The following is a 22,540-nucleotide window of genomic DNA, read 5'->3' on the forward strand; positions in this document are numbered from 1 at the left end:
CTAAGGAACTTATGGCTCATATATTCTATGACTTGCAATAATAGTGTACTTAAAAGACAAATGGTGCAGCTCTACATAATGCAAATGCTCAAAAAGCAGCATATATTCAAATTCCAATTTTTAAGTACTTTTACTTGGTCAGTAACAGAGAGGAAAGTCCACTTTCTTAGAGCAAACTAAAAACTGGCCAATAAATGACAAATGGTGAAACATTAACCTAGAAAATATATCTGGCAGGTTATACTAGAGAATACAGTTTACAATATGAAATGCCACCAGGCATCGCAGAGAAATTGCCTGGGACCAGTTATGTGCTAAACAACTTAATAATATGTAGGAAGACAAGCTTAATTGTAGTTTGAAAGAAAGTATCTCTATAAATTATTTCTTTCTGGGGGCCAGAAGATACATAATAGTTCAGCCTGTACTGGAATATTCAATAATTTAATTTCTATTTTACAAAGGGAAGGGTAAAATCTGCATTACTTGACTCAATCTTAGGACTGTTTTATGTCAGATGTAACAAAACATTCGCTAAAGTCAAAAGAAATTTTAGTGAGACAAATAAGAAAGAAGCTAGAGAGAGACAAAGGGTTATAACAACAAAACACTCAGAAATGTTCAGACCGGTATAAATGGATAAATCGAAAGACTTCAGGAAAACAAGTGGCAGGTGTTTGAGGGCAGGGAAGAAGGAACAGAACTATTTCTAGCTGGGAGAGAGACTGGGTTTTAAAGTTGAACAAGCTTTGTTGCTTGTGGCTTGAAACCTGACCGTAGCTTAGGAATAATCCTGCAGCAGTAGGGAAAGGAAGGTAGCAAGCCAAGAAATCAGTTTTGACAAAAACTCCGTAGTGGATTTGATTTTGTAGGACTTGGCAAGTCACATAGGAAACTAAAGGGTTATCAAAACTTGAAACAAGCTCTTAAAAGTTTCTTTACTTGTATTAATAGTTACTATTATTGCTCAATTTCAGATTTTTAACCATTTTTGCAACTGCTATTTTTCATTATGCCATGTTCGGATGAGGAAAACTTGCTAGTCAGTTGAATTCATTACAACATGTGTTCAGCCAGTTTCTCGAAGCATTGCAATGAAACAAGAATGAATGTCTGAACTCAATGGTGCTGTTTATTACAGCTCCCTTTTCCCCACACCTCTTATGTACACCCAGCTACTCATTCAAATCCATAAGATGATCTAAAGATGCTTGGCAGTGTGCACCTGAGAGCCATGTGAGAGAAAACATCTGCTATGGTCAACTCAATTTCACAACAGCAACAGTCTTGTAACTTCACCTCAAAATAAAATTCCCAATACTTAAGTTTCTAAAAAACAATAATGGGACATAGCTACCTATGTCCTGTTATTCATGCACAGCACACACACTGCCATAAAAAGAGCCCATTTCTCCTACCCTCTGATTAAATTCCATTAAAACTAACCATAAACTGTTTGAATTCAACTATGGGTCTGCAGATCATGCATCCAAACTCTACGTATTTGCTATATACTTGTGCTTTTTGCACTTTCACTCATCAAGTAGACAAATAGTAATCGCACTTTCTAAATAATTAATAATACTGATTTGGTGGTTCTGTATATTTCTAAAGGTCAATTCATCAAAATGTACTACCATCAGAGTTATGACTTCTCACAATAGCAAGACAGCCACAAAAAATAACCTATACTCAAGATAACAGAATTGCTTCCAATTCTTCAGAAAATAAGTTATTTACTTCTAGAATCCTCTTCAGAAACTCCCAAAATAATTTTAGCAAGGCCCTGATGAGAGTATTTTATTTTATAAGGTTTCAGATTGTTCAATAAAGCTTAACAAACAGCGTATTGAACAACAAGCTCAAATGTACAGACATCTGCGGAAGAACTGATCACAGTTACACCAGTGCCAATACAGACAATGTGGCTTGATGGGGGACCAAGGGAGGGGATAGAAAAGACATAAAAGACAGTCATTGGTTACAGAAGCATAGTTATTACTTAATGCACTCTGCTTTCAAGATGAATCTTTAAACTGAATGAATCTAAATAACAGAGGGTTCTAAAGAATAAGAAATTGGGTTTGAAACAGCATTGTGAAGGTATCCAGCAGCACCATAACAAAGTCGTTTCTTTAGGGGCCAGTTGTAGCTTCAAAAGAAAGACTTGCCTAGGGCAGAAACTCAGCACAGAATCCGCAACCCTGATTTTTAATTAGGCAAATTTTGAAAGCAAAAATCTTTGCTATTCAAAAAGAAGTTTTCTACTTTAAGGTACGTGAACTGATAAAATAATTGATCATGGCTGGTGATAACAGTAGCTAAAATATTTAGCTATTAGCCTGTTTTCGATGCAGCACCTCTGGTAACACTAACAAGAGCTTTGCTGCCCAATCAGCAGCACCTCACACTCCACTTTCGCAGGACAAAAGCCACCTCCATAACTAAATTAAACTTCTATTTTCAGAAACCTACTCACAGGTATAAACTTCCCATAATAAACATAAAATACCTGCAAACCCCACCTAGTTAGCCTTTGACACCATGAAGTAAGCAAACACAGCAGCAGCAGAATTCAAGAAAAACGGTTTCCTCAAGCAAAGTGTAGGTCCTCTTGGGTGTATTAAAATAGTTGGATTTACACCACAGTCTTTGCATGAGAGCGGCAGCAGCAGGATGGGAGGGGAGGCACAGATATGGTCATTCTTCTGTGAATTTTTACAATATTTTAAGGAGTTTAGTAAGTTAAGATATCTGACTCTCCGATTCAGCAGAAAAGGGTCAACACAAAACACAGCAAAAATTATTCAGGTGACAAGGAAGGTGGAAAGGCAGACCGAGGGAAAGATGGCACATTCAGAATAAACTAGGCTAAAATTAAATGTCTAATCATCCTGCCTAGCCTGAAATAGTTTGAAAAACCCAGAGTTTCAGGTAGCAACGAGCATTTTGTCTGCGAAAATGAAGCCAATTCAAAACATTTCAAGAGGCTTCAAAAGAAGAACAAAGACTGACATTACTCTAAGGGAAGGCACTGAACCTTTCAGCATTTGATGGAGCGCAGGTTAACAGCTGGTTTTCTCGAGGCAGCACTGCAGCAGGCAGACACCACTCTGGGCTTCAAGCAGCTGTGGGAGAACAAGCCTGCAAACCAACCACCACCATTTTTAAGTCGGCGTGTTTAAGCCAGTCTTGCACAGGATTAGACAAGACAGCAGTGAAAATGACGGTGGCCCATTACTATCTATGCACCCATTTTCTGTGGAAACGGAAGCAGCTACCTCAGAGTTAGAATAAGGGAAGAGTATTTTCAGGCAAAACTTTGTGTGACACTGAGTCACAGACTTGTGCCCAAAAGCACGGCATCTTCATTGCTGGCCCTGAAAATCACAATCCATTTTCAAGAACAAACATGCTATCTCATCTGCTTGGCTCCGGCGAGGATACTTAAGACATCTATTTGGATTTCTCCACGATGTGAGCTTCAGGGCATACACAAGCAGAGGAGGCAGCAAAAACCAGTGATGGTGAGGAAGGAAGTGAGATGGTGCTTTAAACCAAAGGCAGGGGCATCATCTCCAGCACACAGATACATGTGCACACTTTTGCTTCATATTCACGTGCATTTTGTGTATGCATTATAAAACCAAATAAAACACACTCAGAACATTTGGGCTTAGAGCAGTTTTTCATTTGCCTCACAACTTTATGAACACTTAAAACATATGAAAAAAGACAGCATGCTCAGAATAAAATTAAGTTCATAATAAGGAGAATCTGTAAGCAGGTATGCAAAGTACAAAGACACCTGAAAGAATATTGCTCCCTTTTTTATACAATACTTAAAACATTAACTCTGACTCCTGTGATATTGTTTACACATGAGCATACCAGCTGTATACACAAGCCTGTTACTCCACACACACACACATCTCCAACACCAAGATCTTATATTTTTGTCATCACCAGAACCCTGATTCTTCCCAACTCTGCCGCAAAGATCTGGACGCATTCAGCTCGCACCCAGGACACTTACTAGAGCTGTGCTCAGAGAGATCTAGGAGATCTGATAACACCAAGGGCTCCAAAAAGTTCATTCTGGTCAAGCATCTTCTCCAGTGACTGTTCATTATTCTAATACAAGAACGAAGATACCGATAGTCTTTCTTGTCTCATTTCCAACACTTCTGCAGACTCACATCGTCAGACTAATTCACAAAGTCCATGCCTACTGCACCCATTTAGTGGCTACTAATTTAGTTAGTGCCTACTAATCCAACAGATGGGTGCTCTTTCCAACCTGTCTCTCCAATACGTATACAGTGGCACACAGGATAAATTCTGTACTTACAACTGAGAAAAGAAGATACAATGAATATGAAGACAGAGATGAGAAAACCTTGTGTGCTACAAAAACAACGATAATACCTAACGCATATAGCCCTCTGAGGAGAAGTTATCAACTTATGCACATAATTACAACAGAATAGGCAAAGAAAAACAAAAATCAGTCCCTGTAGCTAGGTTCAGTCCAACAAGAAGAAGAAACCAAGAAATACAGACCTTGAGATCAGCTACAGGTTTTCTGATGCACGTTACAAATGCATAAATAGACCATGCGCCAGTACATCATGCACAAACCAGGGACTACATAAGGAACTACCAAAAGGCACAAGGGAATTGGCATGGCAAAAAGGAAATGAGTCTTTACAGTCTGCATCAGCCACAGCCACATTGCTGAATAATACATCATCTTAAAAGTATTTGGTAAGGTGATAACTAATCAGCATTATCAAAACAATGCAGCAATTCTTTTGGTCTCTTAATGAGGCTTGCAAAAAATCCGTATGGTCCTTTACTGTTTACAAAAGGGGTATTACCCTGGGATTTTGGAAGACATTATTTGCATAAGTCAAAAATAAGCTTGGCTTCATTGCTGAATCTCTGTCTTTGCTGGGGATTTCAATTTCAAATACTTAAGGAAGGAGAACAGTCATGCATGTCCCCAGCCCCCATTTCAAGTGACAGTTCAAAAGTAGGAATTTCTACCCTTCTATATTTCAAGTATCCACCAGTTTATTCAACTGAAAACACATCTACTTGTCCTTACCCCAGTATTGTAACCATGACTTCGTTTTTGAAAAACAGGCCTCATCCTATTGAATGCCACCAAACATGTACCTTATCCTTTAGCTCAAATATATTTTGCATGACCTTACATGAATTGCTTAGATAAAAGCCTTTTTTCTTCTACTTTTGTTATTTTAAAGTGCAGATGCATTTGAGTCATTTTCCTCTTTTGTTTCATATCCTTAAGATCCACAGCTTCAAAGACAAAATGTCAGCATGCAGTCGATTTATGACTGAACTCTTGAAGAGACACTGAAGAATTACCTTGTCAATCACCCCAAGGACTCTGAAGGCCTTCAGTTCCTCGGCAGGGCTCCTTAGGTTCCAAGAGGGCCTTGAACTTAGTGATCCTGGAGGCTAATGGAAGATATCAAAGATTATACATCAATCAGGGTGGTACTTGAAGGAAGACTGCCTGCTGAAGCAAATGCCAGGCTGAAGGAAACTAAATTTATCATAAATCAGAGAGAGTGAAGATGAAAGGAGAAGTTTTCTGTTTGTCCTTAGTGGGGGCGGGGGGGGGGAAACAACTTGCAAGTAAATAAAAAAATATCAAGATAACATTGAAAACAAAAATTTTAAAAAGAAAAAAATAATGAATTTTTATACTTTATATGCTTAATGGAACCTGGCAATCGATTACTCAATTCTTACCCCATCACAATAATCAATCAAAGCCTTACAGGTATTCTGGATACAAAATAATTCAGAGATCACTGAGGAGGAGAAAGCAAATTAGAGGCTTTTTAAGTCTGAAGAACATAAAATACAGAATTATAAACAGGGTTCTCTTGCTCTCCGGTGAGCTTTATGAAATCCTTTTAATAACAAGGTGCACAACAGAAATGATTCCTAAAACTGCCTTAGAAAAAGGTAGCTAGCTATGTATCATTAATCTAGAAATTAACACCATAGCAAGAGAATTGGCAGGTGCTAACTATTCAAGTAGTTAATACGCATAGGTTTTTGTCTGTGCCATGTTTTGTAGTTTCTCAAGGCAAACTCAAAGCTTGCACGTCAGAGGAGGGAACAACGTTTTAAGTGGAAGTCTTCTGGGACAAAGATCAACCTCTTAAGCATCGCATATACCTCTGGCACGTTAACAAACATTTTCAGAAGTTTCTAGTTGCCAACTGAGAGAATTCATTAGATCCTCCTCCAAAAAATTCAACATGCAGCTTCTACTAGAACCGCAGACCTGGATCTCTTCCTCACAAATAAGGTAACTTCATTTGCAGCATTGTTGAATGCCAAACTCCTTTTAAGCATAACCTGGACTCCCCAAGTATACTTCTATTGCACAAAGGTAGAGGAAGGTGAAAATCCTTGATTTTTAGGCTTCTAAGAGGTAAAAAGGCAATATTTAACAAATATGTCAAAGGAAAACTGCTGGTAAGCAATTACACTGTGGACGAAGTGCTTAAGTATCAGTGAAAATAAAGAAATTTTCCCTTATGATCAGAAAGTCCCAGGAAAAGTGAAGAACCTGAACAAGGTAATTTCCATTTGCCTCCCCGATAGTGTTTCCTCTCCAGCATCCTTACTGTACTGTACATCCCCAAAACTGTTTCCCCTTCATGTTGCCAGTCAACCACCTTCTCTCCTTCCAAATTCTTTCCCAGAAATCAACACTTATTTAAGTGCCCACAAAATTCAAAAGAAAGGATCATACACATGTGTTCAAGAAGCATAGAGAAAACTGTTCCTTTCTTTTGTGTTCACCTACTGGGCTTGATGTTCAAAAGAGTTTATTATTTCTCTTCATTTATTTGCCCGGGTCTTGTAATTGTTGTGTCATGTAAACACTACCAAGCAAGAGTACCAACAGCAGTTAAGAGAAAACAGCCCGGATTCTACAAATCACTAAGAAAAACTCTACATGAAGTTTTTTTTCCAAATCTAATTTAGGTTTCACATTCTAGCAAGCTGTTGGAAGGTCGAGGGAGTTCTTTTGTTAGGTTGTATTTTACGAGTGTGCAATTTTTCTGCAGTAACGAAATATTTGCTTTGAAACAAAGAGTTGTGCTAACACTGAGTTTATTCATGACAAGATTTCAAAAGCATTCTAAGGAATACATTTAATGAAAGAGAACATTTCCAAATCCTCTAGACTATTATAAAAGATTTCCACTTCTATCTGCATGCTATTACATTTTATAACTATTCCTCCATAATCAAGCTTTTAAAATTTTCTCTTACGCATAAGATTTCAACCATGAATTAAGTTCACACATCTCTAAAGAACTTAATAGTTGTCTAATAATGCTATACAATCAGACTCCTGCACCCACCATGTCTGAAGAGCCCAAGAAAACTACTACATATTTTCAGGTCCCTCTCTAAAATATCACCAATGGTGCCACAGTCAATAATACTGGGTACACACATTGTTTTCCATATGCATGTTCTATAGACACTTCTTACCTTAAAATGGTTAATAATCACATCCACAGCTCCCAGTAGCTTCTCCATTTTTATCAGTTTCAGGTTATTTTTTGCTCTTTACAGTACTTTGGTTTCCACTGTTGCGAAATCTAATAGTGGAGCCCAGTGATGAGGAGGCATCACATTCTGTTGTGAAGCAAGCTGGAAGCAAACTCTAAATACCCAATTCCCAGAACTACAGCAATTAAGCATTCTATGAAGCTGCCTGTTCCTCTGAATAGGGTAAAAATCCAAGCTCAGCATCTAGCCAGCAATAAGAAAAATAACTAAATAACAGCTCTCTCATCAAAAATAGAGGAACAAAAAAAGAAAAGGAGAGTAACAAAAACTCAAAGGCTTCATTTGCCTTTAGAAATAAGGCATTTATATTCTAAAGAAAGTGGCAGGCTACCTCTGCCTGCAGAAGGCCTTCAGCAGCTTGTCCAAATGCTCTGCAAGCTGCTCAGGTATCCCAGGACCTTCTCCCCTGTGGCTGGGCCTTGATGTGTTTTGAAACTATTTCCAGACTACACTGAGCTGCACAGCTGGAGTTATCTGACTTGGGATTGGTGTCACCAGTTCCTTTCCCACCATCAGCTTTGGGCTAGCATATGCTAATTTCAAATGGAAAAGGATGATGCTGATTGTGATGCTGCATCCAGCAGCTTGCAGCCACCATTTGCCTTTGGAAAGCTCTAGTTTTGCAAGCTACACAATGAAATATGGCAATAGTCCTTGCCTCAGCTTTGTCATCACTGCCAGCAGTTATAAGGGCACGGGGAGAAAGAGAAGTACCCCACCAGCCAAGCAAGAGGAAAAGCCTCCCATGTTAACCTAATTTAACGCAAGAACGCTATCCCTAGCATTTAATGGGAAATCATTCTACTGCTGATGCTGCCACCTTTGACAGCAGTCACCACAGAACCTCAGGATAAAAAAAAAAGCACTTTCACAAACACCAGTGCAGAGCTGCACATCAAAATGCAATCTCCCCTCACCATTCAGAAGTCGACGTCTGATGACTTCAGTAACCATCCCCCTGTAGCGTGGCCAGACCCTCAGCTGCAGCCAGGAGATGCCTTGTTTTGAAGCAGATACTGCAGGCCTGAGGTGCGAGGCTCCACGCCATGGGTGCGAAAGAGCTTCCAGCTCTCCTGGCCTGGCAGAACATCCTGGCCCCTTCCTCATTCTGCACCACAGGAAAACAAGGTTGCATCTCTGCACGCATCTGAACGCGGAGACAGAGCTATGGCGTGCTTCAGAAAGTGCCCCGTGATCACCAATTTGTGTCTGCATCTTCCCTGAAGCTGGGACACATCTAGGGTCATGCACATCTGGAACCAGCAGCAGATAGGAATGCAGAATGTGATCTTGGAAGCCTTGAGACTGAATTTCTTATTTTATGTTAAATTTACATCTCACAGAGCTACAGCAGTGTATTTTCTTTATACTTCATGTAATTTTCATGCACATTTAATGAGAATTTTAGGAAGTAAGATATCCTATGAAAACTGCGAAGATTGAAGACTTCTTTTCCTATTTGGGCATCAGGCTTGCATGTAACTTGTTACTAAATTGCTTTGAAAATCAAAAATAATTGACATTTTAAAAGACAACAGCTTTTATAACAGTGCAAAAAGAGACAATTCAGAATATAAAAAATTGGGCACAAGTACAGCCAAAAATAATTTCAAAGAGTGAAAAAAATATGCATTATAAAAATACCGACAAAGTTAAAAGGAACAACACAGCCTATATGTGTAGCTATGCTGGGCCTCACAGCTGACAGCTATGTAAGACTGCAGCTTTCTGACGGTCAATCCAGCGTAGCTCCCACTCATGTTTGGAGGTGGCTCCCCAGAGCTGCTACTTATAAAGGGGCAGGGAAGAAAATACAGCGTGAGAATCTGCAAAGTGGCCTGCTGCTGCCATCACGCAGCATTCTTGAGCGTTTGTCATCAAGAAGGTCCTTGAGGCTGCTGTGCTGTGCCAGAGGAGGAAGAGAAGGACAGAGTTTGCTACAGCTTGCTTTTCCAGAAGGTCTGCATGCCTGTTTACAACCTCCAGAAGCTGTCTCCACAACTCCCACTCCTATGGGTCACAGCAAGGCTTTTCTCAATGTTTACAAGACCCTGCCAAGTGAGTTCCCCGTTCATGGTCAGTCACAATTGCTTCAGTTCCTTGTGTTTCTTTTCAACCTTAAGAAATCTTCTATCCGTCCTTAAGCCCTCCACCCATAACCTTTTTCTTTTTTTTTTAACAGTGCCAAGTATTCTCCAAACAGCTTTTCTTGTGCTCCTTTCTTCACCACTCGGACTTTCGACCACCAGGGTGGTTGCCAAGGATGCTATTCTTGAGGGTCATCACTGTTGGCTTTTTGTTAAGGCAAGAAAAGTAACAAACTATTGTTCTTTGGTTTTGTTTCCATGGCATCAAAGATAATTTTTGCTTCTCAGCTCTGAAATGCCAGGCCTTTGCCTCTAGGGAAATCTAGTCTTCAAAGAGGCAAGGGCCTGGCATTTTGGGCCGCAGAAGAATAGCTCACTTCCTTCTGCCCCAGGTCACCAGAGAAAAGCCGCAGTGCTTTACTGTCACATGGTGTTCAAATGGCAAATAGATGGCTTCGGGTGCGTTTAGCAGGCATAGTCTTTTGAGGCTGCTGCACGTGGTTCAGCACACAGCTGGCAGCCCGAGCTCTTAGGAGATACAAGAGTTTGAGAGGTGCATGACAATAATCAAACCTGCACTTCTGAGCTTACCTCCTCCCTTGCTGGACATTCCTCCGGACTGGTGGATGAGAAAAAAGGAAAGTGTAATCTCTAAGAAGGCCAGGTGAGCCTAGTTTTGATGCTGATCACTGTGGTTGTTCCTTGCAAGGGCACAATAGGAAACACAGATCTATCTAACACCAGACATGGGTGACAAAAAACAGTTCTGCCTTGTAACATCAGGTCAAGAACAAGAACTTTGCCTTAAATGCTGATGCTTGCTTACCAGTCAGACTTCTTCCTTCAGTGTGCAAACAGTCTCAGCACCTCCACTGCTCATGAAGTTCCCTGCACTGAACCATGCTTCCCATAACCAAACTGCACTCTGCCAATTGTAATATAGGCACAGGTACTGCTAGGATACAGTATTTGCCCATCATTTTCTTGCAAACCAATTTCAGTGAAATGGTTTAAACTGTGCTGGGCTAACAGGTGTAACAGCACTTGGCCATGCTTCTAGGAAAGGCTTCCTCAGTGTAGTAACGGAGAGATTCTTGTCAAATACTTCAGTGTTCCTCCAGAAGGGAAGCGATGAGAGACCTCTTTACAGATTCATGTGAGCAAAGAAGGCATTGTACAGTGTTATTTAAACATTTGCGTTTATATTCTATCCAAGCAGCAGCGTTTGAACAAGGGATGGCATCACTCAGCATGACCTACAGCAGTAGGAGGTGCTAGCGCTAACAGACCAGCCTTTGACCAAAGGCATGTAAATAGCAGTTAGAGAAATATCAAGCTGGTGGGAAGCGATGGTGGAAGCAGGCATACACACTAACCTTGTACACTGTAGACTTAATTTCTTTAGGAGAAGGACACAAAATGTGCCACTAGTATCTCACAAAAATCACGCTGTATATAGGGGCAGGTCATTTCAGTGCACTTATCACTGGGGTGAAATAATTCACGCGAACTCCAATATAAACTGTCTTGGGCAGTAAAAAGGATAAGCAGTAACTAAGGTGCAAGAAATCCACGTCTGCTCATCAACCAATGTGCAGCAAGAGTCATATTCCTCAGTTTCCTTAAGACACTAAGCCAAAGCACAGAGCATACCAATTCTTAGTGGTTCCTACCATTACCCTTACAATAACTTTGGGAGATAAGTCTTCCTCCCAATTAACTTTCAGCTATCAAGTTGGAGACAAGCTGTTCCTCACCACAACCCCCGTGACCCATCAGCACCATCTGCCCTTGATGTCAGTAAATTCCAAAGCTCTGAGATGAAAGTCAAATTTATGCATTATGAAGAGCAGCAAATAAAAGATACTAAAATATATGTACAGACTTAGGTAAAACAAAGGCAAATTGTGAAAGCATGGCTTCTTTTGTAAAAAGGAGAATAAGACAGGTGCAACATTTTGCTTGTGCCAAGCCAGATTTGCCTTAACTTGTCAATTTTGAGTTTCAACGCAGAAGAATAATGGTATTCTAGTCTCACTACTTTTTTTTTTTCTTGTCTTATCCCAATTAATCCTGCTTTCCTTTGGATCTGCAAAGAAGGCACGTGCCTTATTCAGTACAGCATAAAAGAGGAAATACTTTACCTCTCAAATTCACATATAAAAATGCAACTTATTTCTTCCTCTTTCCCAACCACAATTAGATTTTAATCTTATAGAAAGGCAAAAATACGTTGTTAATGTTTTTTTTCTTGTTCTGCAGTTTCCAAACATACTGAGGTTTTCATTCAATATAGATTCTTCCTCATTTTCAAGGGTGTTTGACCCAAAGAAAGACTACCTAGTAAGAGTTCACATCAGTCCAAAATACTAAATTGTTCAAAGTACAATTCATAGCAGCAGCAAGACTCCAAATCTCACAAAATATATCCCATTTGGAACATCCTTAAAATTGTGCTTGTGAGCTCTCACAGTAAAAAAAAAAGCTACCCTTCAAAATCAGTGTTTTTGCTTTTTTAATTTACTTATTAGGCAGCTGGATTTTACAAGACTTCCCATTTTTGCAGCAGTCGTCTCCTTAAAGCATTTTTAGATCCATGCAAAATAAGCAGCAATAGTCTTCTGCCCTTTTTGTCCTTGCTTGATATAAATGAAGAGAGATAGGAAGTTGGTAACTGTCATATTTACTACAATGGGGCGTTCATTGACAATTACACACATGACTGCAGTAAAAGTCTAAAGTAAGAACAGATAAGTCCCAAAGGAACTGGCTGGGGAAGGGCAAAGTAGAAATGTATCGAGGGTGCCTTGGAATAAGCTTTGTTTGGTTTTTGTGCAAGTATAGATAAGGGTGTTTCTGCTTATGAAGTTGGGAATTACGAGAAAAACTCCTCAAAAATCAAGAAGCAGCTGATCACTCAAGCACATGCAAGAGAGACATCTGAAGGGATCAGGAAGAACCTTTGCTCAATTAAGTCCTTACTTTGTGGGAAATTCATCTCTCATCCCCCCCATCATGTGCTTGAGTCACTTCCAATACACCATGATGTGCTAGGCTAAAGAAATGAACAGCCTTTCTGCTCTCTACAGGACCAAGCGATATTCTCACGGGAAAGTCAAAAGAAATGTTACATTCTGGTGGGTTTTTTCGCTTTATCTTTAAATTCTTTAGCATGATTAAAAATGTTTACATCATTAACTGCAGACTAGAAGGAAAGCATGCAAACAAACAGGCCTGGCTTAAATCAAGCACTCCTTGTAATGCTGTGAAATGCAACCAACAAGAATCAGAAAAGAGCAGCAACTTAACAGAAACGTAACATCAAAATACTCCTCAGGCCTCCTGAAAGAGAGAAATTCTAGACAGTTTTTGAACCTCAAGCTTGAATATCCTTTGCTAAAAGACAGGACAATTTAATTCTACCAAATTCTTTTTCAGAAAAAAAAAAAAAAAGAAATTAAAGTTTACCATAGAAATAGATGCATCTTCAGAGGATTTATGACAGAGACTGGAAATTTTTTCTGCACGCATAAGGTATTCTGCAGTCTTCCTTTTCACTGCTTCTCGACGAGTTGGACTTGATTCACCTCAATAGAGAAAAAGAAAGTTATTTTTTCTATAGAGAGAGAGGTACTAAATAATCAAAGTACATGACTGCTTTGATTCTACCTTTTTGATTTCCTTTGGGTTATTCATAATCAAACTTACAGATATGCATCTTATAAAAAGCAAGTACTATGCTCTCAGAGTTCTACAAAAATAACAATTTAAGCCTTTCTATAGCCTAAGGTAAATAAAAAGTCTTCCCTCATTTTCCTGTGATCTGGTATATGTTCCTATGGTAACATAAGTAAGAACTGAAACAAACCACTGATCCAAACATCGTACCCCAAAAAAAATCAATTAGGGAAGATACAATAAGACATTTACAACAAAACAATAAAGAAACTTATTTTTTCCCCATGTTTCTAACATGAACTTTCCTAAGGATAGAAGAAAGTCAGAAATGCTGTCAATATCCAGAAGGCAACATGAGAGACACCAAGAATTTTTGCTCACAGCTTTCTGATGCTATGTGCTCCTTGCCTGTTGGCTTGGGGTGACACAGGAAGAAATGAAGAAGCGCTTGCACCAACTACTTCACTTCCCAGATGACTGAACAACCTTTGTGTTATATCTAATCTATGTAAACTCTTCCAAGAGGTGAGAATACTGTGATACCGCACAAAATCTGTATTCACTTTAAAACTTACAGTTTATGTTTAGGCATTTACATCATGAGCAGTATAAGCAGTAATTGTTATAATAGATTCCATTCGTGATGTCAGCACCCAACTGCTCAACCACCAAGCAAAGATAAAAAGATTGTGAGCCACAATTGTTATAACAGAGAATTGAGATTACTATGCTGAAAAATAGTTACAGACAACTGTCCCAGAAGAAGTCAGAGCAATAGCAGAGACTTCTCATGGCCCTGACGGTCTCTTCCAGCCATAAATGAGGCCAGATGAGACTTGCAGAAACACAGCCTTGGCTGTGACGGGCTTCTGCACCAACAGGTGCAAGCCAGGACCTCTCGCAAACCGATGCTCAAACAGGGCAAGGAACTGCAAGGATATCTGCCTAACAGCTACTCAACATGAAAGACAAGGCAAGGAACAGGAGAGGTAATAAATCAAACACGCAAATACACAAACCCTAACAAACAGCAGATAACAGAGACAGTAACAAAGACTAGAATTCATAAGACGCTGATCAATGGAAAGGAACCTCTGAGTGTAACCTTGAAGAAGTTCAACCAGAAACTTGGTAACTGATAAGAAAAAAAAAAAAAAAGCATTATTGTGGGTTATCAAGAATGAGTCTCATAAAAAAGAGAAAACTTATTACGGGATGTCTGAGGGAGAACTTGCTCTGTAAAGTCTTGCACACAAAACTTGCTGTGGGAGGCTTTCTGGGGGGGATTGTGGCAATGTGTAAGATGTTGTGAGATGTTTAGGGGTAGGATTAAAGGTGAGGAAAGAGAGGGGGTCAGTGTGGAGGGGGAGGCACAATCATAAGAAAACAGAGGTGGGAATTACACAGGCCAACTGTGTGCAAGCAGGCTGCTTGTCAATATGGTTGTCCAACTGAGCCCTTTACCCGACCACCACTGTCTGTCTTACCTTCTTATTAAACTCTGCCCCTCGCTATTTCCTGTCTGAGTGTGTATTCTTTGTGCATAAGATACGCCAACAAACTTCAAGCCAGATAAGCAGGCAAGTGAGACAAAATGTCTGAGAGCTGGATCATGGAGCTGGGGGGGGGGGGGGGGAACGGCATGCAGAGTGGGGCAGCTATCAGAGAGACCTGGACAGCAGGTCTTTCCCTAACCAGCAACATTTCAAAAGAGGATGGTCTGCTCACGCTGTCTGTGGTTGTGTCGGTGTATCTAAAAGCAATACCCTTCCACTTGAGTCCATCTGTTTGTGGCCAACCATGCCCATACAGAATACATGCATGCACGTGCAAGCCCCTCTCAGAAATTCGCACTCAGTTTCACTACTGGTAGCACCCAAAGAAGGGGTAAGCTGCAGCCATGTCTCTCCAGCAGCTCAGGGCAGGAGGAATCGCTCTGATCCTTCAGTCAGACAGATCTGGCTTCCTTTAACATCGACTCCTTAATAAAGGAGGAGGAGCAGATTGTTTGACTGCTCAATTTTCCCAAAACACTTTCAAGATGGAAGATAATAATGAAAAACTGAGTACGAGGTCTCTTCAGAAAGTTCACGGAGAGTTCCTCTGCTGTAGGCTCTCAGAGCTGCTGTTTTCCTCCCACCCCATGCAAGAGGGACTGAATCATTGCTTTTGTTTTTATCAATCCCTAAGCTTGGAGAGTGAAGGTGGCAGAGGCTCTTTTCCGCTTTTTGTTGCCACTGTCTACTACTAGTCCTTTTGACCCTGCTAAAATAAAGACTCCCCCTCCTTTTCATGACTACAAACTACCTGAACTCACAGAACCATCACACAGACTGCATCAAGAATAAGCAGAAGAGACTTATGATCTACTCCAAGCTCTTCTGTAAGTGATCTATTGTAAATGTTATTATCCACCTCATAGCAGGAGGGAAAAGTGATTGTCACCTCCTCGGACAGGACACAGCCTTGCTCTGCAAACACCTTGGACTACACTGGGTTTGGGAAGAAGCTGGACAGTCAGAAATTCAGTGCACTTTCAGCACACAGTGTTATGGATATGTAACAATTTCTCAATAATTTCTATCCTTCTAAAGACAGAGGCAACTTTGTACCAGGCCCAGCACTTCTAATATCAGCCTCCGCTGGTAGGCCTCATCTGGGGAAATTGCCCTAGATGAGACCGCCAAGTCTCATTTCCATCTAGGATAAAAAAAAATAACAACACTCAATTGTTTGAACTTGGATTTGGCTTTATCAGAAGAGAATACAAACACAGTATTTTATAAACGTGTGTTGCAATTTCTTAAAACATGACTAACGCTCTTGCTTTCATCTCTACATTTAATCTTACAGCACCATAAAACCTTCTTGTGCCAATCCACTGGTGATCACCCACATTTCTCTTAGACACACGAAGCTGTAGTCGCTCAGGGAAAACAAGTCATCTGCACAGCAACAATAAACTCTTCAGCTAGCATTTTCTTCGAGCAGACTGGTAGAAAACTGCTAGAAAACTGCCAGAAAACTGCTAGAAAACTGCTAGAAAACTGCTAGAAAACTGCTAGAAAAGTTAGTGTCTAAGGCTATCGTAAAAGTCAAGCTTACTGCTTAATTGTTAGTTATGAGTATTTAGTTGGGATGTTTATTGCCTTTTTTCCAATGCTTCAGTAATTTTATAGTAATTAATGCAAACAAGCTAGGATGTCCCCTTAGAGCTGTCTTTGTTCTCCCTACTTCCACAAGACATTAATTTCAGTTTTCCTTCTACTTTTCCTTCCTGAGCGACTTGTTAAATAACATTTGCAAACTGTTCACTCATTAAAATCTTCAGTCATAAAAGAGGGTGTGGATTCACAAAACAACATTTACTCAACAAGTTCTTGCATCTTATTTCTTAGTTAATTAACAATTCAGTCTCTGAATACCATAACAGGTGGATGCTTGAGAATTGGATTTATGGAAGTAGGATTTAGGCTCTTTATTCTTTATATTGGTTTAACCAAGAAAGTGTAAAAAGCTACGTTCCAATATAAATTCCCATTTAAAAAGCCACTATCCCACAAATATCTGTAAAGAAACACAGAATATAAATTCTAAAAAAAAAAAACGAAAAACAAAGTGTTACTTAAAAAGCCTTAAACACACGTAGGTGAGTAATAATAAAGACCCCATTAAACTAAAAATAATATTTAGCATTTATGCCAAATTTCAGGTCATAGAACTCTTCACTTAAAACCTAATAAATCACTAAAACACAGTGCTAGTAGAACAAATCCGTATATTTGACAGATGTTAAAGCTGTGATGCAGACTTTTGCTTTTTTTTTTAAAAAAGGCAATATTGCATTTTGTTATGGGATAGTGGTTTTAGTTACGCGAAATGCGTACTCTTAAAAGAATCCACTAATTTATTTCTAGTTAAGACCTTTTGATTTAAACACTGTGTGAACATACTGAGCTCCTATTTCCATTCTGTGGTTAGCCCACAATAATCTAAAGAGGTATCTCTCTCTAATTACAATTTATAACTTGAAAGGCATTTTTCTTTAAATGGCAGCAAACAGGAAATGTTTAAACTGTGTCAAAGCCTTTGATGAATCTTTACAACTGCTCATAAAAGATCATCCTGCTTAAAATAATATTGATTTTTCATTTATTTTCCTAGATACTAGAAGATTTACGTTTCATCTGATCAGGATCAAAGCTTCTCCCCCCTCCTGATCACTGGGATTAAAACAGCAATGTCATTTTACATGTTTAAAAACTACACTGCTAAAGCAAGATATAAAAGTGTAGCAAGGCTGATCATAGAGACCTTAGAATAAAAACCCCTCAAGATTCCCCATCTCTCTCCCTCTGCATTTGCTACGGAGCAGCTGTGCCTCACACAGATTCACATGAATGAAAATATTAAGGCGAGAAACCACCCACTTAGTTTATTTTCCATATGACTTTCCTGTAATTATTTTGTAAACTGTTCACACAACAATATATAAAAACATCTGCAAAAACAGGTAATTAATGTGTCAAGCCAAACTAATGCATTTTTTATGGTGTCCATGCTTCGTCAACTGTAATTATAACTCTTTTTAAGCAAATGATGATGTGTTTGTTGCAATGTGCAAGTGGTTATTTTAGATGCTCTGTTTACTATTACTGCAAACAGAATATAAAAACTCTACAGCTACTCTGTTGCACATATAAGCCTTCATCTACACAAGCACAAGCAGGCTGCTCCCTCATTTTCCAAAGGCTTTGCCTATTTCAAAGAAATAAAAATATCTTAAAATGAAAATTGGCTTTGGAAAGGCTGACCAGGCCACCCGCTGACCAAAGTAACAGTAGCCAGGACATTAGGACAGCAGCCAACCATTTAAAATTTGTTCTTTAATTTTTATTTCTAAAGATGGCTCAGCTACAATATATTTACAAAACCAGACGTTCCTAACAACATTCAAACGATCTTGAGGATTTGACGGAGGAAAACCAAAAAAATCAGAATAATTGTGTCATTGAGTTCATCTGTGACTTGCCCGTTTGGTTTCCCATAGTCTGCTGACTTGAGTGAAAAATACAGAGAAGCAGCATTTCCACAGAATAGGTACGCAGTAGTAGCAACTGGGAAAATAGCAATATTTTTGTTTGTCTTCTGCTTACGCTTCATAGCACCTCAGAAGGGTACATACCTTTGAAAGATCAGCTAACTCAGTGTTGAAGTGTTAAGTGTTGAGCTCAGTTAACTCTTTACTCAGGCATCAAATCTTTTGTAGTTCTATTGGATAAGAAAATGACTTATGTTCAGGTATTAATAGCAAAAAGCTATTGAAAGGAGGCCATATCCAACAAACTCAAAAAAAAAAATCTGGGCAGTAAGGACCATGAAAAATTCCGTCCTTTTCCCTGAAATAATCTGGGTTACTAACAGAACAGGTCTCAGCTGCATAGAAGTGCTCTCAAACTTGCTCTAGTCTTTAACTATTCTCCTCCACAGATCTAGGATGAAGTCACGTGGAAGATGTGTATGTTACTGGATGGTAACAAAGAAAGATAGCTCTAATCACCATTTGCCACTAACATATACAATATCCCACATTCAGTAAATCACATAGCACCCACCCAGGAATTCTAGATATTCCTTCCTTCCTTTGTGTCCGACCACTTCCAAATCATCCCCCACCAGGCATTACAGATTTTCCTCAGGAAGAGCCAATCTGTCAGGACAACCTCAGTGCACTCCCTACCTAACTAGCTGCTTGACCAGGGTGTGGGTATTTCCACAGAAAAGTTAAGGCTAAAAAGTTACCATTACCTGTCCCAATCCTCTATAACCTCCATATTCCAAATCTTCCTGCTTTTCTCTCAGAGTTACTAAAAATATACGTGGGCTGCCTTTATTCAAGAAGATATCAGAAGAGATTTGCTCCAGGAAGGAATGTCCTCTTACAGAACAGGCTACAAGGAACTTGTGGGAGACTGCCTGTTGTGCTAACCCCAAACTCCATGTTCTTAACAATTCAAACAGTAAAACTTTCTCTAAATACTGAAATCTTCAATGAAACATTTATAATTGCCAAATCTAACAGCTATAATACCATTTTTTATTTTTAAAAGTTTCTTTATCTTCTTCACAGTCTTCCTGCACATATCACTCAGCTGGATTGCTGAATTTTTCAAAGAATTGCTCTCTATAAAAATGCAAGGGAGTAAGCCTTAAAAGATTTATTTCTTCTCACAATGAAAAGAGGTTTAGCAGCACCTTCCTTATTAGTGGGTAGCCCAGCTGTTATTTTTGCCTAATTGGTTCAAGAGGACCTCTGTTCTTCTTAGGGCAAACACTTCTTACATCATGTGAAGCAGACTCCTTTGTCCATATTAGCCAAACAAAAGCTCAGGCACACCGTAAGTGACAATGCGACTCATAATCCAGCACGGGTTTGTGACCACTTTGGACACAGTTTTATAACCCCGAAATTTATTTCAGGAAGGGGAAGAGCTGCTGATTTTGGAACGAGTCTCCACAAACTTTCACAGGAGTGTAGGTAACCTTTAATTTTCAAACAATTACTTAAGTGAAATGTGGCAGGTGCTGGGGTAGATGGACACTTCAGCATCAAGGAAAGATGCTATAGATTTTAGCAGCAGGTGGCACTTTGGAATTGGGAAATAAGCCTGCCAGCTCATCATCTCTAGTGTGCTATATATTATATTAATGATGAGTTCCTTTGAGGTGGTGGCCAAATTCTGCAGCTGAAAAAAACCCCTGTAAATATTAAAAAATAATACCAAGGTTAAGCCCATTATGGTAAAACACTTTGATGTAAGCTTTCTTTTTTTTTTTTTAACATTTTGGGAGTGTCAGAATTTATTAAAATGCACCACATTTATCAGAAGCATTCTTTATTGCTTTTTGAAGATTCAGGACAGTACTGTACTCTAGCAACCAAGACAAAAAGCCACTTAAAATTTAAACCTCTCGTGCTGAAGCACAAATGCATGACAGTGAGTGAACATGTAAGAATTCTTCTTCCAACTTTCCAGTGTGCTTATAACTATTATGTCTGTATTTTATACGTCATCTTCATTGCAGGTTGCTCGACACCCTTACAGATCGGTGTCGAGCAGATGTACAGATCACAGGACTTCACAATTCCTGTGAAGTCACCAATTCTGCATCCTGTAGAAAACCTAAGGTTACACATCAGTGGTGTAAATGTCTAGGTAAACACCTCTCTGGGAAAAAAATGTTGGCATACATGCCAAAGTTAAGATTACATAGAAGAATGGTGTGGGTGAAATGTGCTTGAGTGACCAGTAAAGCAGGAGTCAGCAACACTCAAGAGAATAAGAAACTTAACCTTCCAGAAACACTAATCAACAAACATCTGTTTATAGAGAAACTCTCATGTTAAATCCACAAGGTTGGCGGTAGCTTTTCATGTGTATGTGTGACTATCTGGAAAAAACTAAAATGAATGGTCACAGAGCACACACCATTTCAGGGAGGAAAAGCTTAACTTCTCACCCATCTGCTAAAAGTTGTAGTCTTAAACTGCAAAGTATTTCACCAAAGTAAGACTTCACAATGTGAGAAATATTCTTGAACACTTTCCTGTAAAACTACATTAAGAATAAGGGGGGGGGAAAAACTCCCATGAACATTGTAAGACAGAAGGACAAGCAGTGGCATCCTAGCACTGATGAAGAAACAGAACGGTGACAGCAGCAGCAGGTCCTCCAGCAGAAGCACCACAGGAAGAGAGCACTGACAGTCAGAGCAAGGAAAGAAGTTACACAGGCCACCACCACAGAAGAGAGGAAAAGATTTGCCAAGTTTTCTGCACTCTTCCTTCTTAATTAAAAGGACAAGTACAAATTAGAATTAGCAAACACAAACGTTCCTTGTTTCAGAGTAGAGGGAACCCAGGTGCACAGACACCTACCCCTTCAAGTAAAAACAAGTTACTGTAGTTTGAAGCAAAAAGTACTGCAGAAAGAAAAAAAAAAAAGACAGATGAAAAAACAATTACGAGATTCATCAGTCCTGATGGCCTGATAGTACTCATATCTATGTGTTAAATATAATTCATATGTAGTTTTATATAGTAGTATGGGAAATGGTATTTTTCCATGAGCAATCACTAAAATCTCTAAAACAGAAGAGCCAGCAGCAGGCCCTGTAGAGATCAAACCTATACTAGTCCTTCTATCTGTGAAGCTAGACAGGCTGTTTTTTAAGATACTGGAAGGGAAAAGAGGGAAAGAGGACAGGAAAACAGAAAAGTACGTGAAAAGAGAGAAGCTGTATAGGCAAGAACTGGGGGGAGGGGGGGAGATAATAATCAGAGCACTGATTATCATGCAGCATCATGTCCTTACACATATCTCTGCAATTTTTCTCTTCCAGCTAGTAATTTGCCTCAATTCACCTACACTGCCCAAGGCATTTAATTCTGCAGCCAGAGACTTCCATTTTCTCACCTAAGGACAGAAGCAGCACTGTAACCTAGACCAGTTCCATCTACACTGTATGCTGGAAGAAGTGGGGCAACCCTGCTAGGTCTTCTGATGGGAGATAGAAGCCCCACATAGCAACAGTCAAAAAAAGATTAATGCACTTAGCTGCAGCTAAGTGCCGGCTAACAAGAGCTGAGATAAAAGGCTGTGCAGGCAGGAAGAGATGTCAGTCAAAGAGGCTGGCCACAAGCAGCAACCTGGCTAGGAGCTGCTCTGAGGACAGACTTGGAAATCTTGGAAAGGTCAGATCAACACCAAGCCAACGAGGCTAGCTGCGTCCTCCAGAAGAGGGAAGAAAGGACAGATTTGTAAGGTCCAGCTTGTCACATATTTATTAATTCTTTAACAGCCACATGCTAAGCAACCACATTCAGAGTCGTCTCTGCATCATGCCCTACATGTTGGCTTGCAGGTGTTGCTACAATTGACCTTCACATGTACTGCAAGGCTCGAAGCTGTGCAGCAGGTTCTAAACCCCAGTCCTTTATCAGCCTCTTGGTGCAGAGAAGTCTTGCAGTTTAAGTGGAACTTTGCCTTGAGTACTCCTTTACATAGCTCAGTCTGGCTGTATTTGTACATTAACCAACTTCACCATACTTCACTGGCAGATGCTATATTTTACTGCTT

At 39.6% G+C, this 22,540-nt stretch overlaps 1 protein-coding gene across 5 annotated transcripts in view; it reads right to left on the bottom strand.

Annotated features, from left to right (window-relative positions):
* Positions 1-22,540, bottom strand: part of RPS6KC1 (ribosomal protein S6 kinase C1) — a 92,347-nt gene that overhangs the window by 37,791 nt on the left and 32,016 nt on the right. For all 5 annotated transcript variants that reach the window (XR_010070229.1, XR_010070230.1, XM_063328479.1 and 2 more), the window contains 2 exons: positions 13,191-13,309; positions 5,395-5,487 (listed from right to left, as the gene is read on the bottom strand). Coding sequence is in view for 3 of the 5 variants with exons in the window: in XM_063328479.1 (XP_063184549.1) it covers positions 5,395-5,487; positions 13,191-13,309 (212 nt within the window). In the remaining 2 variants the exon portion in view is untranslated. The remainder of the gene's footprint in view (positions 1-5,394; positions 5,488-13,190; positions 13,310-22,540) is intronic.

The sequence above is a fragment of the Chroicocephalus ridibundus genome, chromosome 3 (genome assembly GCF_963924245.1).
Source record: "Chroicocephalus ridibundus chromosome 3, bChrRid1.1, whole genome shotgun sequence".
Classification (NCBI taxonomy): domain Eukaryota; kingdom Metazoa; phylum Chordata; class Aves; order Charadriiformes; family Laridae; genus Chroicocephalus; species Chroicocephalus ridibundus.